Here is an 18441-nt window from a genome sequence, read left to right as displayed (position 1 = left end):
CACCAAGGGCCAAAAGGCAATTGATTTTGCAGAGCTGTTCTTATATGTCTGCAGTTCATTCATTCATTTGAAAATTTCAGCCATACACAATGTTTGCCATCTAAAAAACATCCTTGCCGCCATCCAAGTCTATTAGCTTAAGGCTTCTCTCAAACTAAATGCCACTAGAAGCATCAATATTGCTGGATTTCAAGTGAAAACATGAAAGTAGGAGAAAATCTTAAAACCTCCTATGTTACACTAGGGAATCTGGACAAAGCTCTCATACAATTGCTGACATGCATGTGGCTTTGGTTTTTTTAAAAAATTTGAACATTTCTTTTCACATTGCATCTCACCTCATCCTAACACTTCCCCACTGATCACTCGTGTCCAATTACAAACTCTCTTCAATTTCCTTCTCCTGTGTGTGCCATTAGATTGTTATGGCTGACAGTAGTGTAACCTCCACAAGACGTGTGTATTCATTCATTCATTCATGTACCTTTGGTTTTAGATGCTTAGAGGGTCGTTTAGAGTTTTGCACAGAAGGAACCCCTCCTCTTTTTTCTTCAGCCTGGGAAATATCTGGCTAAACAGCAGTGCAAACATATATGAGGGATTTATGAGGCTTTTTCGCTTTGGAAATCATGGCAGGGTACCGTCAGGTGGTAGAGTGATTTCTATCCCACAGTCTGTTATGGAAATGCCTGAATTTATTATGATTTCTAATAAATACAGATTCTCACTTTAATGGTAAATAAAGCTAATGAAAGCAGCAAATGTGACGTCATTGGAATGCAACAAACTTAATTTCCGACCTTTCCGGTCATTGCTGCTTGCATACATCCCTTTCTGAAACACATGTAAGAAGCAAAATACTCCTCATTTCTATTCATCGAAGAGTCGTCGTGAAAACTAAAAAGGAATTCCCAGAAGAGATGTTATCACATCCGTGAACATGAGTTATGGTCGAAACCGATACTAGAACAATACATAGTACCATACCACCCAAATATGGGATGACATTGGAAGATTTGCAAGGTAATATTAATACAGATCATCAGCAGAACACCTGCCACATTTGAAAGTTGACTCTATAATAAAAGTATAGCCAAATCCCCCAATAGAAAGAAGGTTTATTATTAAAAATACAATGCAAAATAATGTAGCAGTTCTGATTCCCTGCTATAAAACTCCAACTTGTTTATAACAGACAAAGTTATAGATGGATAACAATGAATTATGAGGTTTTTCACCGAGGGCTTCTGAGTGACATCAACGGAGCAAATATTGAGCTGTCTTTAATGCCTCTCTAAAGCCTGATGTAAAATACATTGCAGTTATTCAGTTTTTATCTGACTATACCTTTATGTAATGTATGCCCTCCCAAAAACATCTACTGATTCTTTCACTGTCTATGAAGATACATAGAAGAAACATGCCTTCTTACAGACTCCTTAAGATAAGGAAAACCTGTTCCCCGTACCCTTTGCATTTACCCACCCTACGAAATACCCGACTTCCTTCCATCCATTAAAAGGTGTGGAGAAGAATGCTCGCAATAAGCCTAACCACTGGCAAAGCCTCAAGGTAGCATTCCAACCCATCATTCTTTTGCCCATCATGCCACCTCATTTTGGACCCTGCCATATGCAAATCAGTCTTGACCCTGGAACAGTAGTAACGGTCCAGCCTGAACTGCCAGGCCATGTTCCCCCTGAACTTCAACACAAGCAACTCACGCCATACCCAAATAATGAGCGAAACTAGTCTTGGCGAGCTTGTGTTCTGCTTCTGGGAGGCTGCATTGAGTGATTACCAGTGACTGAGATTAATTCAGACATTCCATCATCACCTTTTTATATACTCCTGCCCTCCATGCCCACAACCCTTTACATATATTCCCCCCTTGGCCACATTAAGAAAAGATTAACCTGGTGTCATGCCACTTCGCTCTCACATGAGAAAAGAACCAGCACCATGATGACAGTTGCTTTGTGAAAGCAGGTGGTCTACAGGGGCTTGCTTTTGTCTGTCTGCCCAGTTGTGCAGATAAGAAAATATGGAAGTTGGTACAGGTACTGCTGATACCTTGTTCACCCGCACTCTCTCTAGATACCTGGAAGAGGTGGTAAAATGTAGGTGTGACCACCAGACACCATTCTGTCACATCACTCAGGTCTCCACACACATGGGCGAGGTGGAAGAATACCGGAAATATAGCACCTCCCCTAATTACATCACAGCATTCGTAAACGAATGGTGTCTCTCAGTTCTGTTACATCATAGCATCAACTGAAGCCATAGGTAGCAATTCATAAATATTCTGCCAGCCGGGTATTGACCTCAATGATTTAAACCTGAGCAACAAGACATTTCTCAATCATAGTTTGGCCAGCTTCTTGGGATGAAGCACCTACCCCTTTCTGATAATGTAAGTGCCAACGAGCACTGGTTCAAAGAAAAGGTTGATGCCTAGAATATTTCCATTATTTTGCTTCTAAGATCTTAAATTGTTGCAGTGGTAAAGTTGTGCATTTAAAAAGATCTAGGTGTTTTCCATGATACTTCTCTCTAATACATTTATACCTCAATGGTTTTTTCCTTTGGTACATTCATTAGTGATAAGTGAGGCAATGTGATTGAATACAAAACGTTTACATCTATTAATCCTTCAACAGGAGAGAGATTCTTTTGAAACCCACACAAGAGAAGAATGAATTATTTGGAGACTAGTGACAGCTTTTGTTGTAGAAGCCACCTCATCTGGATTTATAATTAAAACCTTTGCAGGTGTAAGGATGGCTAGAGTGTTTATTTGTGCCCTAAATGAGTTCGAACAAAAACTTTCCTGGAAGGATACAAAAATGCAATGCAAGTTGTCGTGAAGTTTTCTTGTCTCTCACTTTGTTATAATAGGATTATCCAAAAGCTTAGGCACGGTTCAACAATGCAAAACTATTACACCTACATCAATATTGTATACACCCAATTTATACCCATAGTCAAATAGAATTTTTTTTTTAAGTATAGGAAAGTAAAAATGGAACTGGGACCAACTGTTCCACAGAAAGCAATAGAAACCAATACCGGTTTACAGGGATAGTTGGGTCCAAGCCAGATATATATTAAACAAGTTTATTCTTGCATAAATCCTGATTAATTTCTCGCAGGCATTTCGATACTTTTTCTTTTCTTCCACACACGACTTTCACATAATTTTTGTCAACAGGGACTCGTTAAGCAGAAAATGTCTCTTGAGAACTGTGAAACTGGATGTGTGCTGAAGCAGCATTAATTGTGCAAGTACATTTTCCTGCCTTGTCTAAAAAAAATGTAAGTCAAATGCATTGGTCAGGTATCTTGTATGACTTTTATAGTCACTTACCTTTTCCATGAGGGTGGTTGTCCAGCTGTATTTTCTGTAATTTTCACAAATATTACCTAGTTTCCATAAAAAAAATCACATACTCCTGGAAATCCCTGATATCTAAGAAAATAATTGAAGCATGAAAAGGAAATCGACACGCGAGTTCACAAAGCTTGAGCTGTGGGTTTGACTGGGTGAAAACAGTTGTCTTCATACATAAAACATTTTGGTAGACCAAAACTTTCAGTTGTGATTGAATCAAGGCTGTATATGGCAAGGTGTCCACAGGGTCAAGTAAGCAGGGTTCCAGGAACTGTTGAAGGTGATTGCAGAGCAGAACAAAAATTCCTCTATGGGGAAGTTGTCATTCAATGGAGACTGTTGGAGGTGAGGTTGTTGGGTGTAATAAATGGCTTCCACAGTCATCAGGGCTGAGCTGAAAATTAAAATCACCCTGCCAAAAATGTTCGAATCAGCTCCACTTCCTTATTCTCTATGGGGCATATTATCAAGACAGGAGATAAAATTATCGCCGTTTTAGCAGCAGAAAACTGCCGCTAAAACGGGGATAATGGGCTTGATAATATGCTCTATGGAATTTCATTTGAAGCCCATGTTAAATGTGAAGAACATTTAACATGGGCTTCAATTGGAATTCCATAGAGCATATTATCAAGCCCATTATCGCCTTTTTTAGCGGCAGTTTTCTGCCTCTAAAACGGCGATAATTTAATCGCCTGTCTTGAAAATATGCCCCCAGATTCTCTCGCTCTTTCTCTCGCATTCTTTCTCTACTGCTCCTGCGTCCATGAATGCTGAGGAGCTGCAGACAGAGGCATTGGCTTTTAACATTGAACATCTGCCTCTAAATTCTCCAATCCCCCAGAAAGATGCCTGATAGAATAAATGGTCAATCTTGCCTGATGGTCATTAAATGTTTTGTAAACGTCTTGCAGCACACAAAAGTCTGCCAGCCAATACAATTTTACGGAAGCCGAAATTTGCCCTAAGGGGTCATATTTTATTTATTTGAAAACTTTTATATAGTGCAAACTTGACCCATGCGGGCATCAGAGCACTTTACAAGATGAAGAGATAATGACATACAACAATATTGTGTGGTGGTGGTGAATGATCTTTGAAGAGTTGTTGAGATGACATGAAATGGCTTCAGAGGTTGCCTTCACATCTTTCCCAGAAAGATTGACGCTTGACAATGGTTTCAAGAGCTTCATGAATTCTTGGAAAAATAATTGGGAGACTAATCTTCATTAAGAGTGGTACCAAGTAGACCTTAAATACTATTCACTGGAATATCAATAATGTAAGAAATTGAGTTGTTGGTTGAGGGGTGAAAAGCTTGTCAAGCAGCAGCCTCAGTTCTTCTCAGGGTGAAGTCAAAAGCAAACTCCAAATTAAACTGTGTTCAATCCTTGGATAGCCTGGCACAGAGCAGGAAGGCTTAACTCAAAGGCAATGCGAAAAGTATTTTTGCACCACTTCAAACAGTAACACAGTGGGAGCACACCACCATAGTTGCCCAATTCAATTAGTAGAACAGGAGAAATTACATTTTAAAGTTTTTAGTGAAAATAGTTCTATAAGGCGTGAAGTGCCAACTGTGGCTATCTCTGTCACGCCGGACCAAGACAAAGTCACAAGTTCCGGCTGACCAGGATGGAGAAAGGGCCGGCTGCAGGGACCCAGTTAGGAGTGCTGAACAAAGTACCTTCAATTATGGTTTGTGGCGCATTGTGAGAATCCATGACACAGATGTGTTGCACAGCCAAAAGCATGCATCGGGACCCAGATGCATCAAGGCTGCAGTGCAAAGTCCTGCTATGTCGTTATTGAAGATCCCATCGACAAGGGCTTGCCTTCCGAAGTCCGTAGTCTGGGATGCATCGAGTCGCAAAGGTGCTGTGATGCACCTGTTCCAAAGAGCTGTGAACAGAGTCGGGCGTAGCTGTTTAGGCTGCTGTCGATGAGGGATGTGAGGGCCTGCGCCGAGGATGCATCATGCAGTGGTGGTTTTGATGGGGTGAAAGGTTACGATGCATGTCTTGCAGAAGTTTTGATTTGCGCAGCAGCAGCAAGGCACCAGTTTTGCTAGGGGTTGCACCACGCAGCTGGAGATGTATCGCACTGTTAGGTCCACAGAGAGGGCAGAGCACCTTAGGCCCACTTTCCAAGGGTGCAGGACTGGGGTGGCACCACTTGGCAGGGTAGGTTCACAGTTGGCAGAGTCCAGATGCAAGGTTTTTGTAGCCTTCTGCCCCTGAGGCTCAAGCCAGAAGGTCAGGGAACTAGCCCTTTGAGTCACTCTGGGATTCTGAATTTAAGAGATGTGTGTCCATTGCTTCTATCCTCAGCAGGAGTGCAACACACAGAAGGGCAACACAGCAAAGCAGTGCACAGCAAGGCAGTCGTCTAGCAGAGTGCAGTCCAGTAGAGAGGTAGTCTTCCAGCAGCACAGCAGACCTTCTTCCTGGTCCACAGGTCCAAAAGCGTGCTAAAGTGGTGGTGTCTGAGGTCCAGTATATATACCCAGTTGTGCCTTTGAAGTGAGGGAGTCACTTCTAGAAGTTTCCTTTGAAATCCCCAGGCATCCTGCCTTCCCTGCCTTGGCTCCAGACTACCCACAGGGGGAATGCAGTCTTTTGTGTGGAGGCAGGATACAGTCTATTCAGTTGTAAATAGGGTTGTTCTATGCTTCTGCCTCTCATCATGCCAGTGATGGTCCATTCAGTCACACCTAAGCTTCTTATTTTACAATAGCAAGTTCAAAACTGTAATTTAAAATCTGACTAAACTTTAAATTAGGATTTTAAATTAGTTTTTCAGAGACACCAAAGATGAGCTTGTTACCTCTTCCTATTTTGTAAATTACACTCAGTAGTGAAAAATGTACTTAAGAGATTTTCACTACCAAGGCATGTAAAACTTAAAAATATTTGCACTGACTTTTAAATACACTGCACCCTGTACTCTGGGCTGTCCCTAGGGCTGGCTTTCATGTAGAAAAAGGGAAGGTGTGGCCTGGCAAATGGTCTATCTTGCCAGGCCAACACTGCAGCTTAAAATTGCACTCATAGTCTTGGCAAGCCAGATTGAGAAGGATAGAGGTGGAGTGGATGTAGCCTTATGGCTAGAGCAGTTGACCTCGAAGCGGGGGTACCGGGTTTGAGTTTGGACGCCCAAGATCCTGTAAATTCTGGGTAAATCACAATTCCCAGCGCCTAACAAAAATGTATGTGTCCTTGTGTAACAAAACTAGTGCTCATGTAAAGAGCTCTGATACCTGATATCTTCAGGTTGAGTTCACACTATATAAAACTCCCCCCCAAAAAAAGCCTGGGACATGTTTTAAAGAGACACTTAAATGGGTTGCAAATTAATATTTCAAGCCCACTAATAGCACCTAATGTAAAGGTCCTGGGCACATGTAGTGACACTTTACTAGGTGGTTACAAGTAAATACAATTTTCCAATTGGAAAGAAGCCTATATTACCATATTTTAAAGAGAGAGTACATGCACCTTAGCACTGGTTATCAGTTGTAAAGTGCATTGAGTCCTAAGACCAGCAAAAATGAGGCCAATATAATGGAAGATGAAGGCAACGTGTCTGGGGGAAGACCATCCTAAGTCTGACAGGTATAGCAGATAAACATTCCCTAGCCCCAGTAGAACACTTGCTGATTTTATGCCAATGTCTAACAAGTATGCATCAAGATAAACTCATTCTTAGAAAAGGCATGATGCCAGTGCACATGATATACCTCTGCAATATTGTTTGTTCCCTCTGTTTCTCTGAACTCCCAAGCTACCAGTTGTAAGAAATTAGGTTGTTAGTTGAAAGGGGTGAGAGTCCCAGTCAAGCGAACTATAAAAGCCACTAAATAAATATGTGCTTAACCCTCTCGGAGCTTGCGTCAGAACTAGTCAGTTTAGAGGCAATTTGTAAATGATTTGCACAAGAAAAATCCAAATCTAATTTAGAAAGTTAGAATTTAAAAAGTTAATTGATACCAAAATGACAAAAATCAAATGAGTATGTTTGTAGTTATGTATTTTAAACATTTCAGGTTAAAATACAACCAAAAAGCAAAAAGCGGTTATTTGGCTCAGCCGGTCCGGATCAAAGTCATAAATTGAGGCTGACTGCAATGACATGCAGGTCGGATACAGGGGCCAGATCTGTCCCGGTGAAGAGCTTACCTTCTCACACAGTCCAAGTCCATGTAAGGAGTCTCAGCGAGAACTTTGCATTGGCGGGGACAGCAACAAGATTGTTGTTGGCAGGAAGTGAAGGTCACTGTTAGAGCTTTGAGATGGTGGGAGACAAAGGGCAGTCACTTCTGATGTTAATAGACCAAAAAAGCTGAATATTCCCCTGAAGTCCAGTTATTGTAGTTTGGAGAAATACACTCTGGCACCAGCCAATGGTCCAGGAACTGGGGAATCACCTCTTGGGGATCAACACTCACTCCAGAAGAGGCCAGCAGCAGTGCTAACTCAGGTCCAGTTGGTGCTGGTGAGCTGGGCAGTAGAAGGGAAGGCTCCTAGAAACTTGTTGTGTCCCTTTAGTTCAAACAGGACATCAGCCAAATTACCCTGGGTTTAGGGCAAGATGGTCAAGTGTTCCTTCTTTAGACAGCAAGGCAGTCTGAATCTTCTCAAGCCCAGGAGTATTCTAGTGAGGGTTCCGTGGCTGTCACTTTTATACATAGCGCCAGCCTTTGGGTGGTCAAAATATTTGTTTTTTCAAGCTGCTCATACAGACTGCAAGGGCTGGCCTTTAGATGTGCGTTGCAGGGCTATTATAGTGGGTGGCACAATGAGTGCTGCAGCCCACTGGTAGCATTCCATTTACAAGCCCTGAATACATGTAGTGTCATATGCTAGGGACTAATACATAAATTAAATATACCAATCAAGCACATACCAATTTTACCATGTTTGGAAGGGAGAGCACAAGCAGTTTACCACTGGTTGGCAGGAGTAGAATGCACAGAGTCTGAAAAGCCAAAAATACTGATTTAGTAAAGGAAGGCAAACATTTGTGGGGACCCTGCACAAAAGGCCAGGTTAGACGCCTGTACTTGAAGATTATTTGTATGTGGGACTCCAACAACAGGAAAACAAAGCACCACCAGCAGAAAAGGGATGCTACTGTGCTTATAGATAAAGCAGGAATCTGACTTACCCGGCTCTAGTGAACCTCAGCACCACCAATCCCAGCCTTTATTTACGATAGCCGAAATGGGTTTTTGCTTTTACTGACTCACAAGATTATAGCTGCTTAACAAACCTACTACACTTTCTCAGCAAAGTAATATCGCTCTGCTTTACTCCATAGTTAAGGTTTTCTGTCTTGCTTTGTTCCATCAAAGGCAGCTCAAAACATCCTTAGTAAGTCAAGTAGGAGGAAATCAATCCAATGAAAACGATTTGTTTAATCTTTAATAACAGAAGCTGGACAGGTAAATAACTGGAGCAGAGCTGTTATAGTTCAGTTGGAAATTAAACAAAAAGTACGTTTCTTGTTAAACGAAGACAGAAAAGAGCAGGAGAGTGAGAAAAAACTATTTTAAGGAAAGGAGGGCAACAAAGATGGAGACTTTCTGAATTTTGATTGAGTGCAGGTCTCTGGTCCAATTCACTAATAAAATCGGGGTAATCAAAATCCCCCCACTGCCAATCATGATAAGAAAAAAAGCACACAAAAAAGAGACTCTGCAGAATGAAAGTTTCTTAAATATTTTAACAAACACACATAGTTCTCATTAATGCAAACGTTTTATAATTTCATACGGATATTATGCAGATGCTCGGGTGATGAGTGCAATCATATCTTCACTAAAACAAAATGTTAGATTTTCTCTTTTTTTAATGTAATATCTTTAAATACTTAGATAACATGAAAAGATCTTTGCAGCATATTAAACATCACATCTTGTGGTGGTGGAAAGGGCCTAATATTTTACGTTCAGCAACATTGAACATCCCGGAGGAAGTGGTGAGGATAATTTAACAAGCGAGTGGAGGCACAATCACAAATTGTACTCTCGAAACTGCCATGTATTTTCATATGAGGTACAGGAACATTAAGCAGCTTTAAGTACACATTCGTTTTAAATTTGTTTTCAAAATGCATACGGTGTGTCTCTCAAGGGTGCTCTTTGTGAAGCACAATTCTGTTAAAAGCTTATGCCCTCTCTACCTGTCTCAGAAATATTCTGCTGGCATGGACTTGTCTATTTAAATCGAGTGTCACTTTTTATTATGATATATTATTGTTCTCTCCTAGACAAAGAAATTCATGAAATGTAGATATAAAACTGCAAGATAATGTCCTCATGCACACAATGTTGATGTTGGATCTTTTCTCATCTCTGTAAGGTCAGTATCAGTTCACAGTACCAGAGGATGTTGCTCTTGGAGGTTCAGTTGGAAGGGTGAAGGCAAATGACCGAGACATTGGGGACAATGCAAAGTCATCATTTGATATTATAGATGGAGATGGAGTGGATATATTTGAAGTCACAACAGATTCCCAGACACAAGACGGCATTATACGACTACGAAAGGTATGGCACCATCGAGTTCAGACGGGACTCACAATGTAAAAATGACACAACTGCTTATACTTGTACTGCATGCCATAGATTGTGTTAATTTTGACTGTTATTTGCTCCCCGGGGGAAGTATAGTAGGAGCCGCAGCATTAGTCAAATCAGTGCCATCCTAATGCTTGGGCACACTGGGCAGTTGCCCAGAGGCTCCATGAGCATAGGGACCTCATGCAGACCAGAATTTAAGGCTAATTTTCTGTTAAACATTTTAATTCCTGTGAGTGGTTGTGCAGCGAGGGCTTCGTTCACTGCTTGGCCCGGGGGCGTAAAATGCTGTTAACACTGCCATGAGTCAAATAGTGGTGATACTCTAGTTCCGACATATCAAAAGACTAATTACCGAAGGAACTCTATAGGTAATTCTTTGCGTTTGCCCCTTCGACCCTCATTGCAAGGTTTGTGGCCGCATGTGTGTCTTTCGAGTATGAAGGACAGATGGGGACTGAACCCTTTGGGGTTCACAAGATAGACCCATTAAGGTGCTGTGTATGGCATTCATGGCACTCGAGCAATGCAATTAAATGCCACTTTTGACTGCCCCCTTACGACTTCACATCTCACATTAGTCTTAACCAGAATGTATTCCTCTGTGCAATACTGTATGTTTCTGGACTGAATTGCACATTTGATTATTGTAAAGTGTTTGTTGACCAGGAATATGACTCATTGCTATAACTGTTAGAACATGTTGAAATGTTCCAATAAACACTGCAAATTATGCCCTAATATGTGTTGAAATTATTTATCACAATGTATACTGTTAATATGGTTTATTATTTATGATTAGCAATAACATCATGTTTTGAGAAAGAACCGATCACATAGATGCTCACATTGACAGAAAACAAACAAAATAAGAATGTGTTGATTTGTGAACAACCAATCAAAAATGTAATGCTTGAAAAAATAGTATTGTATTTTTTCCATAAAAACTCAAAGAAAAAAGACATTAGTTGCAGAACAGAACATTGCTTCACCAATGTTCTACGAAGAAAATCAAGTAGAACTTATCATTAGTAACATTTCAATTTGCAGGAACAAAAGGACTGGAACTTGAAAACGTGAAGGGCAGAGCAGGATAGAGCACGGAATCCTCTTGAAAGCTTTAATGAAAACAAAACATAATGCCAGGAGATTACATCAGTGCAAAATGTACTGATTAAAAGAAAGGAGCTCATTGAGCATTGATCAGCATTTGTTGCTAAAATGAAGATTAAAAAAGATAAATAGAAAATTCAGGGACTCCGTCTTCCACAACTCAATGGGGACTCACCAAAGGCACTCATCCATGCATTGTTTTGTGCTGCTTTGTCTGAGTGCTACTTTATTCTCTTCATAAGTGTAAGAGGAGGATTAACCTGTACTATGTTGATAAAACATGTGAGGCTATTAAGCAGTGCTACCTAGGAATTGTTTATACCTCTAAACTTATAAGTAGCATCCATCGTTATTTTAGGGATCTAGGCCTAGATGTAGGTAATTTTATTTGACCACTTCTTAAATACCGAATTTTACTGATTCGGTATTTAAGAAGTGGTAAAATAGAGGGGGGGGGGTGTAGGTATTACAGAATCGTTAAATACCGAATCGTTGAGATTCAGTATTTACTGATTCTGTAAATACCGATTCGGTAATGCCCATTGATTCCTACGTGAATTGAAACCCATAAGAATCAATGGGCATTACAGAAAGGGTGCAGGGGTGTCACTTTGACACCCTCTAGCACCCCAAATAGAGGCATGTGTGCCATGCATGTCTGTCTGTCACATGGCATAGGTGTGCATGCACACATGTGCATGCACACCTGGATTCAGTATTTTACCACCCAATTAGATTGGGTGGTAAAATACCGATTCTGAAAGGCCTTTGGGACTCAGAAGAGTCCCACCTACATCTAGAAGTTACCGAATCGGTAAAAATACTGATTCGGTATTTTACCAAATTGGTAAATTTACCGATTCAGTAAATTTACAGATTCGGTAAAATTGGCCCCCTACATCCCAAAAACCCATTTACCGGTCGGTAATGGAAGAAATCGGCCTTTACCCGCCGGTAAATGGCCACCTACATCTGGCCCATAGTACAATCAAGTATCTAATGCCTTTCAGCCAATGGCATAGAAATGCACTCGTAAAACCATCAAGAAGAGATTGGCAATATGAATCCACTTGGAAGAGAACAGAGAAGCCTGGTAAATGGGAACTGTTTTTCGGTAATGATTATCTATATTGGACTTGCTTCGTACCAAATGCCTCATTGTGAGTGCTATGGTACGTGTCAAATTGTGCACAAATAGTGATTGTCAATGCTTTTTTATCTTACTGTTGATGCAAAGTATATTTAGTCACAAACCAAGCTGTACAAGACTTACTATATATATGAATTAGAAAACTAGAAAATACTTTTATTATAATGCGAACCTACCACTGTGTGGTGACACATCAATGTTCGTCCATATATATGTACGTGGAATAATTTCTAATACAAAATACAACAACCATTATTCTTATAAATGGTGATCTCTAGTTGGCAGTGGCTTGCGTCCTGTCCAAGTAGGGTAAGGGAGTTACACACACCCAAGATAACTCCTGCTCACCTCTGTGGCAGCTTGGCACGAGCAGCCAGGCTTATTTCAGAGACAATGCTTAAAGTATTTGTGAAGAACACACCCAGCAACACAGTGAAAACATTACAAATGGACACCAAACCAAATTAGAAACATAAACAATCTTTTTCCAAACCAAACAAGACCAATAAAACAAAATGTCAACATACATAACTGAAAATATCACTTTCTAAAAGGTTTAAGCAATCCTGTTGTTAGAACTCCATGGATGCAATGATTTTAGCACAAAGTACACTTGATGTATCAAGATCCACAAGGAAAATCTGTAGCAGAGGAGGGAAGCATCGGAAAACACAGTGGTGCATTGGTTCTTGACTCCCTGGGAAAGTGTTGCATCAGTTCTTCTGCGTGCAGGAGAAGTGTTGGGTTGGTTGAAGACTTTAAGTAGAAGCGACACCTTGAAATCAAAGGCAATTTTGGTCTGCAGGTGATGCGGTGGAGAACTTGGCACATAGGTGCGAAGCGTTGAAATCCAGATGCGCTGGAGGTCAATGCGTTGGGGACAAACATATACTGAATTGATTCTTTAAGCCATGGATTAGTGATGCATTGATTCTTTCAGCCGCACAGCAGGGCCTGCGTCGAAGTCAGTGAATTGGTCTCGGACATCGGAGACCTGGTGCGTTGGGCTCATGCTGCAGAGGTTCTTCGGGCCATGAACAGGAGCTTCTTTGATTTATTTGGCCAACTTGCAGCAGTGCATGGAAATTTCTCTAGCACGGAGGTGCTATGTTAGAAAAACATGTGCTGGAAGGGTGATACGTCTATTTTGCAGATTTTTGTAGTTGCAACAACCTCCAACGGCCAAGAATTGGAATTGGCACCACTTGTCAGGTAAGAACTCCCAGTAGTGGAGTTCAGGGGTGCTGCCGGTGAAGTCTTTGATGGCCTTGAGACTTCCAACAAAGAAGCAAGCACACACAAGTCCTTGGAGAAACTTGGAAGCAGGATGTAGAAAACAAAGACCAGTACTTTCCATCGAATGACAGAAGCAGTAAGCAGCAGACCGGCACAACAAAGCAACAGGCAGAGTGGCAGTCCCTCCTACAACATCCAGCTCGTCTTTCTGTCAGAATGTCCTCAGTCCAGAAGTAGTCTGATTTGGGGTGTCAGCGGTTCAATACGTATACCCCTTTTGGCTTTTGAAGTAGACATACTTCAAAGGAAAGTCATTTTTATCCACAAGACCTTGCCCTGCCTTGGCTCCAGACTTACTGCAGGGGTGTGGAGCCAGCTTTGTGAGAGGCCAGGCAGAGCCCTATTTAGGTGTCAGTGACAAATCCTCCCATCACTTTAGCTCAGGAAGACCCACCAGCCTGGTGATGGGTCATCAGGATAAGCAGGGTACACCTCAGCTCCCTTTGGGTGACTGTCTAGAGTAAATGCACAAACAACTGAGCTGTCAGTCTAAACCAGACATTGATTCCACAGGCAGGCAGAGCTGCACAGGATGGTATAGCAAGAAAATTCCCACATTCTAAAAGTGACATTTTCAAACACACAATTCAAAAAACAATTCCTAAAAGATGTGTTTTTTAAATCCTGAGCTCAGAGAGCCCTAACTCCAAATCTCTAGCTCTTCTCAAATGAAATTTACACTTGTAAAATATTACAAGGCATCTCCAATGATAACCTACAGGAGAGATAGTCCTTGCAATAGTGAAAAACCAAATTGGCAGTACATGTCCTACCTTTCACATACACTGCACCCTGCCCGTGGGGGTACCTTAGGCCTGCCTTAGGGGTGCCTTTCATATAGTAAAGGGGAGGGCTTGGGCATGGCAAATGGGTGTACTTGAAGACAACAAAAGAGATGACTGGACTGTTCCTTAGGAAAGGAAGAAGTAAAGGGTCACTAGGGAAAAAGGGTTAGTGCTCAATGGAGGACAACCCCTGGGTATCCAATTTGTTGGATATAATGGCCTCACACACCCTTGCGAGTGTCATGCTTCATCATCGGCAATGCTCCTCGTTGGGTAGGCGGTGCAATGCCCAACGGGCTCACCTCAAAGAGGGGCTCTTTATCGGAGATCTTTTATCCAACTGCCTATGGATGAAGTGGGGGTGAGGGGCCAGGACAGAGTAGATAGTGTGGGTGAGGATAAAATGTGGCACAAGGTACCGGAAAGCAATTTTATTCTGGTGGTCCTCTGCCACAAGTAAAATCAAGGATAGCCGGTGCTCATGGGGACTATGGTTTCCCAGAGTGGACCAGGGCTAAAGTGCAAATGGTGTGGTCAACATGTTTCTCGCTTCTAGTACATTGACTGCAATTCTTCAGGACCTAGTAAAAAACTACAATCTACAAAACATTACCTAATGATTAGTATCAGTTTAAATGCAGCACATAAGTTGTACTACCTGTATGACACTGCTCTTGCCTAGAGAGGGGAGATAAAGGAGAACATTACCACAGGTAAGTAACAACATGTGACCCTGTAGTGACCCTAAACACACTGTGAGGAAGTGACATACTAGTGCAGATAGTGACTAGTATGTGATTAAAAACAAGTTAAAAACTGGTAGCAGCAGTATCCATTTGAACTACTTCACACACCCATTGAATCGGTGATACTGTTACTCACCTAAGGGTTAGAGTTATAGGGTGTCAACCGTACCCGGTGGGTCTGACATCAAGGGAGAAGCCATAAAGTTTGAGGCTGGGAAGGAAAGGACAAGAGTGGGGTGGTATTGAGATAAGTGGTAAACTCAAATGCTTTGCGCATGTGTATCCTGCTGCCTCGGTGCAGACGTTCTGTCTACGGGATAGAAAGCCATAAGGTGGAATATTGGCTACAAGATGTGCATTTGAGGCGCTACACGGCGCTATGTGGGAGTGATCTAAATACCTCTATCCCGCCAGTAATGACCCGTTAATAGATGGTGGATGGGAATCGGGGCGTCATATTCGGTAGCTAACAGTGAGGAGACTCTCCTGGTATTGTAAAAATAGACCAGAGTCATGGGACACTAGTGCGCCGCAAAGAGTACTAATCAAAACGGATATTAGATCCTGGTCGCTGTAAAAGCGTACATTTCAAAACTACTGTTTGTTCCTCCCAGGGCCAGATAGGCTGCTATAAGAAGAACAGGAAAATAGTTTGACAATAGGACCCTGCAGCGCGGCAAAAAAGTTTTAGTCATAATGGGTTGGAGATCCCTCCTGTATTGCCAAAGGAACACATAGCTGGTGTCCACTCTCGATTGTGGTTACCATTTATGGTTTAAAGGAACATAATGTGGGGGTCTGTAATTTACAACCATACTAACTGTAACACTCCTAACTGCATCTACTTATTGAGATGCCCATGCAATCTGCAATACGTGGGCATGACCTCCCGCCCTGTGAAAATCCGTATCTCTGAACATAGAAGCAACTTCCGTTGTAAGAAAACAAACACCAAGATGTGCAGGCACTACCTAGAACAGAACCCCACGGCTGACTCATTGTCCTGGTTAGTTCTTGAATCCTTCCCAGACAAATCCAAGCACAGTCTTTTTCTGAAGGAACAGAGGTGAATACATCGTTTGTCCACCGACAGCCAGGGATTGAATGAGGATATACTGTGGAGTGCACTGTGAACACATCTCTGCCAAAACATCCCTAATCTGCCTAGCGAACTATGCTAAGTTCAGTGTACACCCGCTGGCTTGGTCTTACACCGGTTATCATGGTCAATACACATGCCTTAGCATACCATAGGATTACTTCACCATAATGTAATCCCTATTATACCCTATGTACCTACCACCTTAATTTTTGGTCAGTGTAGCTTACACGGAATGCCCCCTACTAACCAGCTAGGTGGGTGCACTCTCCCGGGCAGTTTCCCATGACATTCCCTTACTATTTACTCCTATGTATGCCCGAACCCAGCAGCATCTGTGGGTTTTCAACATCAGGCCCACAATTCAGTAGATTGGCCAACACTCTACTGACTGTAATTTACAGACCCCCACATTATGTTCCTTTAAACCATGAATGGTAACCACACCAGATATGTGTTCCTTTGGCAATACTTGCCTGACCTCACATACCTATGCCAGATTAAGAAACCAACCACACTTAATAAGGCCAATCACTTCCCACTTATAACTGAGCTACACCGCCATTTAGCGACATAACTCTGGATTTGTTCATTGACTTTTTGCACACTACCCTCCACTCCATCATGGCCGCCCAATTCGGGAGGGAAACCACATGAGATACGGGCGGGTCCTACTTCCTGTTTGGGATCCTGTGGAACACACCCGGGTTGCTACTTAATGAGGAGGTACACGACCGGCTCTCCACTATCCGGACCCTGTGAGATGGGTAGGCTTGACTGGCCCTGACACGAGCAGTAGAAAGTAAGTGTACCGCCTTTTACACCAGCAGGGATCTCCAACCCATTATGACTAAAACTTTTTTGCAGCGCTGCAGGGTCCTATTGTCTAATTATTTTCCTGTTCTTCTTATAGCAGCCTATCTGGCCCTGGGAGGAACAAACAGTAGTTTTGAAATGTACGCTTTTACAGCGACCAGGATCTAATATCCGTTTTGATTAGTACTCTTTGCGGCGCACTAGTGTCCCATGACTCGGGTCTATTTTTACAATACCATGAGAGTCTCCTCACTGTTAGCTACCGAATATGACGCCCGATTCCCATCCACCATCTATTAACGGGTCATTACTGGCGGGATAGAGGTATTTAGATCACTCCCACATAGCGCTGTGTAGCGCCTCAAATGCACATATTGTAGCCAATATTCTACCTTATGGCTTTCTATCCCGTAGACAGAACGTCTGCACCGAGGCAGCAGGATACACATGCGCCCAGCATTTGAGTTTACCACTTATCTCAATACCATCCCACTCTTGTCCTTTCCTTCCCAGCCTCAAACTTTATGGCTTCTCCGTTGATGTCAGACCCACCGGGTACTGTTGACACCCTATAACTCTAACCCTTAGGTGAGTAACAGTATTACTGATTCCATGGGTGTATGAAGTAGTTCAAATGGATCATGCTGCTACCAGTTTTTAACTTGTTTTTAATCACATACTAGTCACTATCTGCACTAGTATGTCACTTCCTCACAGTGTGTTCACGGTCACTACAGGGTCACATATTGTTACTTACCTGTGGAAATGTTCTCCTTTATCTCCCCTCTCTAGGCAAGAGCAGTGTCATACAGGTAGTACAACGTATGTGCTGTATTTAAACTGATACTAATCATTAGGTCATGTTTAGTAGATTATAGTTTTTTACTAGGTCCTGAAGAATCGCAGTTAATGTACTAGAAGCGAGAAACATGTTGACCACACCATTTGCACTTTAGCCCTGGTCCACTCTGGGAAACCATAGTCCCCATTAGCACCGGCTATCCTTGATTTTACTTGTGGCAGAGGACCACCAGAATAAAATTGCTTTCCGGTACCCTGTGCCACATTTTATCCTCACCCACACTATCTACTCTGTCCTGGCCCCTCACCCCCACTTCACCCATAGGCAGTTGGATAAAAGATCTCTGATAAAGAGCCCCTCTTTGAGGTGAGCCCGTTGGGCATTGCACCGCCTGCCCAACGAGGAGCATTGCCGATGATAAGCATGACACTCGCAAGGGTGTGTGAGGTCATTATATCCAACAAATTGGATACCCAGGGGTTGTCATCTCTTTTGTTGTCTTCATATCTGGGGCTACGACTCTGGCTGGACCTTCCGTTCCCTTCTCTTGTGAATGGTAATCAATGCCCTACTGGATCACAATTGATCCTTGTATTCCCCTACCTATTGTCACATTCAAATGGGTGTACTTGCCAGGTCGACATGGCAGTTTAAAACTGC

General features: G+C 42.2%; 1 protein-coding gene across 1 annotated transcript in view; it reads left to right on the top strand.

Annotated features, from left to right (window-relative positions):
* Positions 1–18441, top strand: part of CDH8 (cadherin 8) — an 812369-nt gene that overhangs the window by 532236 nt on the left and 261692 nt on the right. Inside the window, exon 5 of the mRNA XM_086947716.1 lies at positions 9757–9944. Within this exon, the coding sequence (XP_086803842.1) occupies positions 9757–9944 (188 nt within the window). The remainder of the gene's footprint in view (positions 1–9756; positions 9945–18441) is intronic.

The sequence above is a fragment of the Lissotriton vulgaris genome, chromosome 12, assembly GCF_964263255.1.
Source record: "Lissotriton vulgaris chromosome 12, aLisVul1.2, whole genome shotgun sequence".
In the NCBI taxonomy this organism is placed as follows: domain Eukaryota; kingdom Metazoa; phylum Chordata; class Amphibia; order Caudata; family Salamandridae; genus Lissotriton; species Lissotriton vulgaris.
This window is presented reverse-complemented; position numbering and strand designations above follow the sequence as displayed.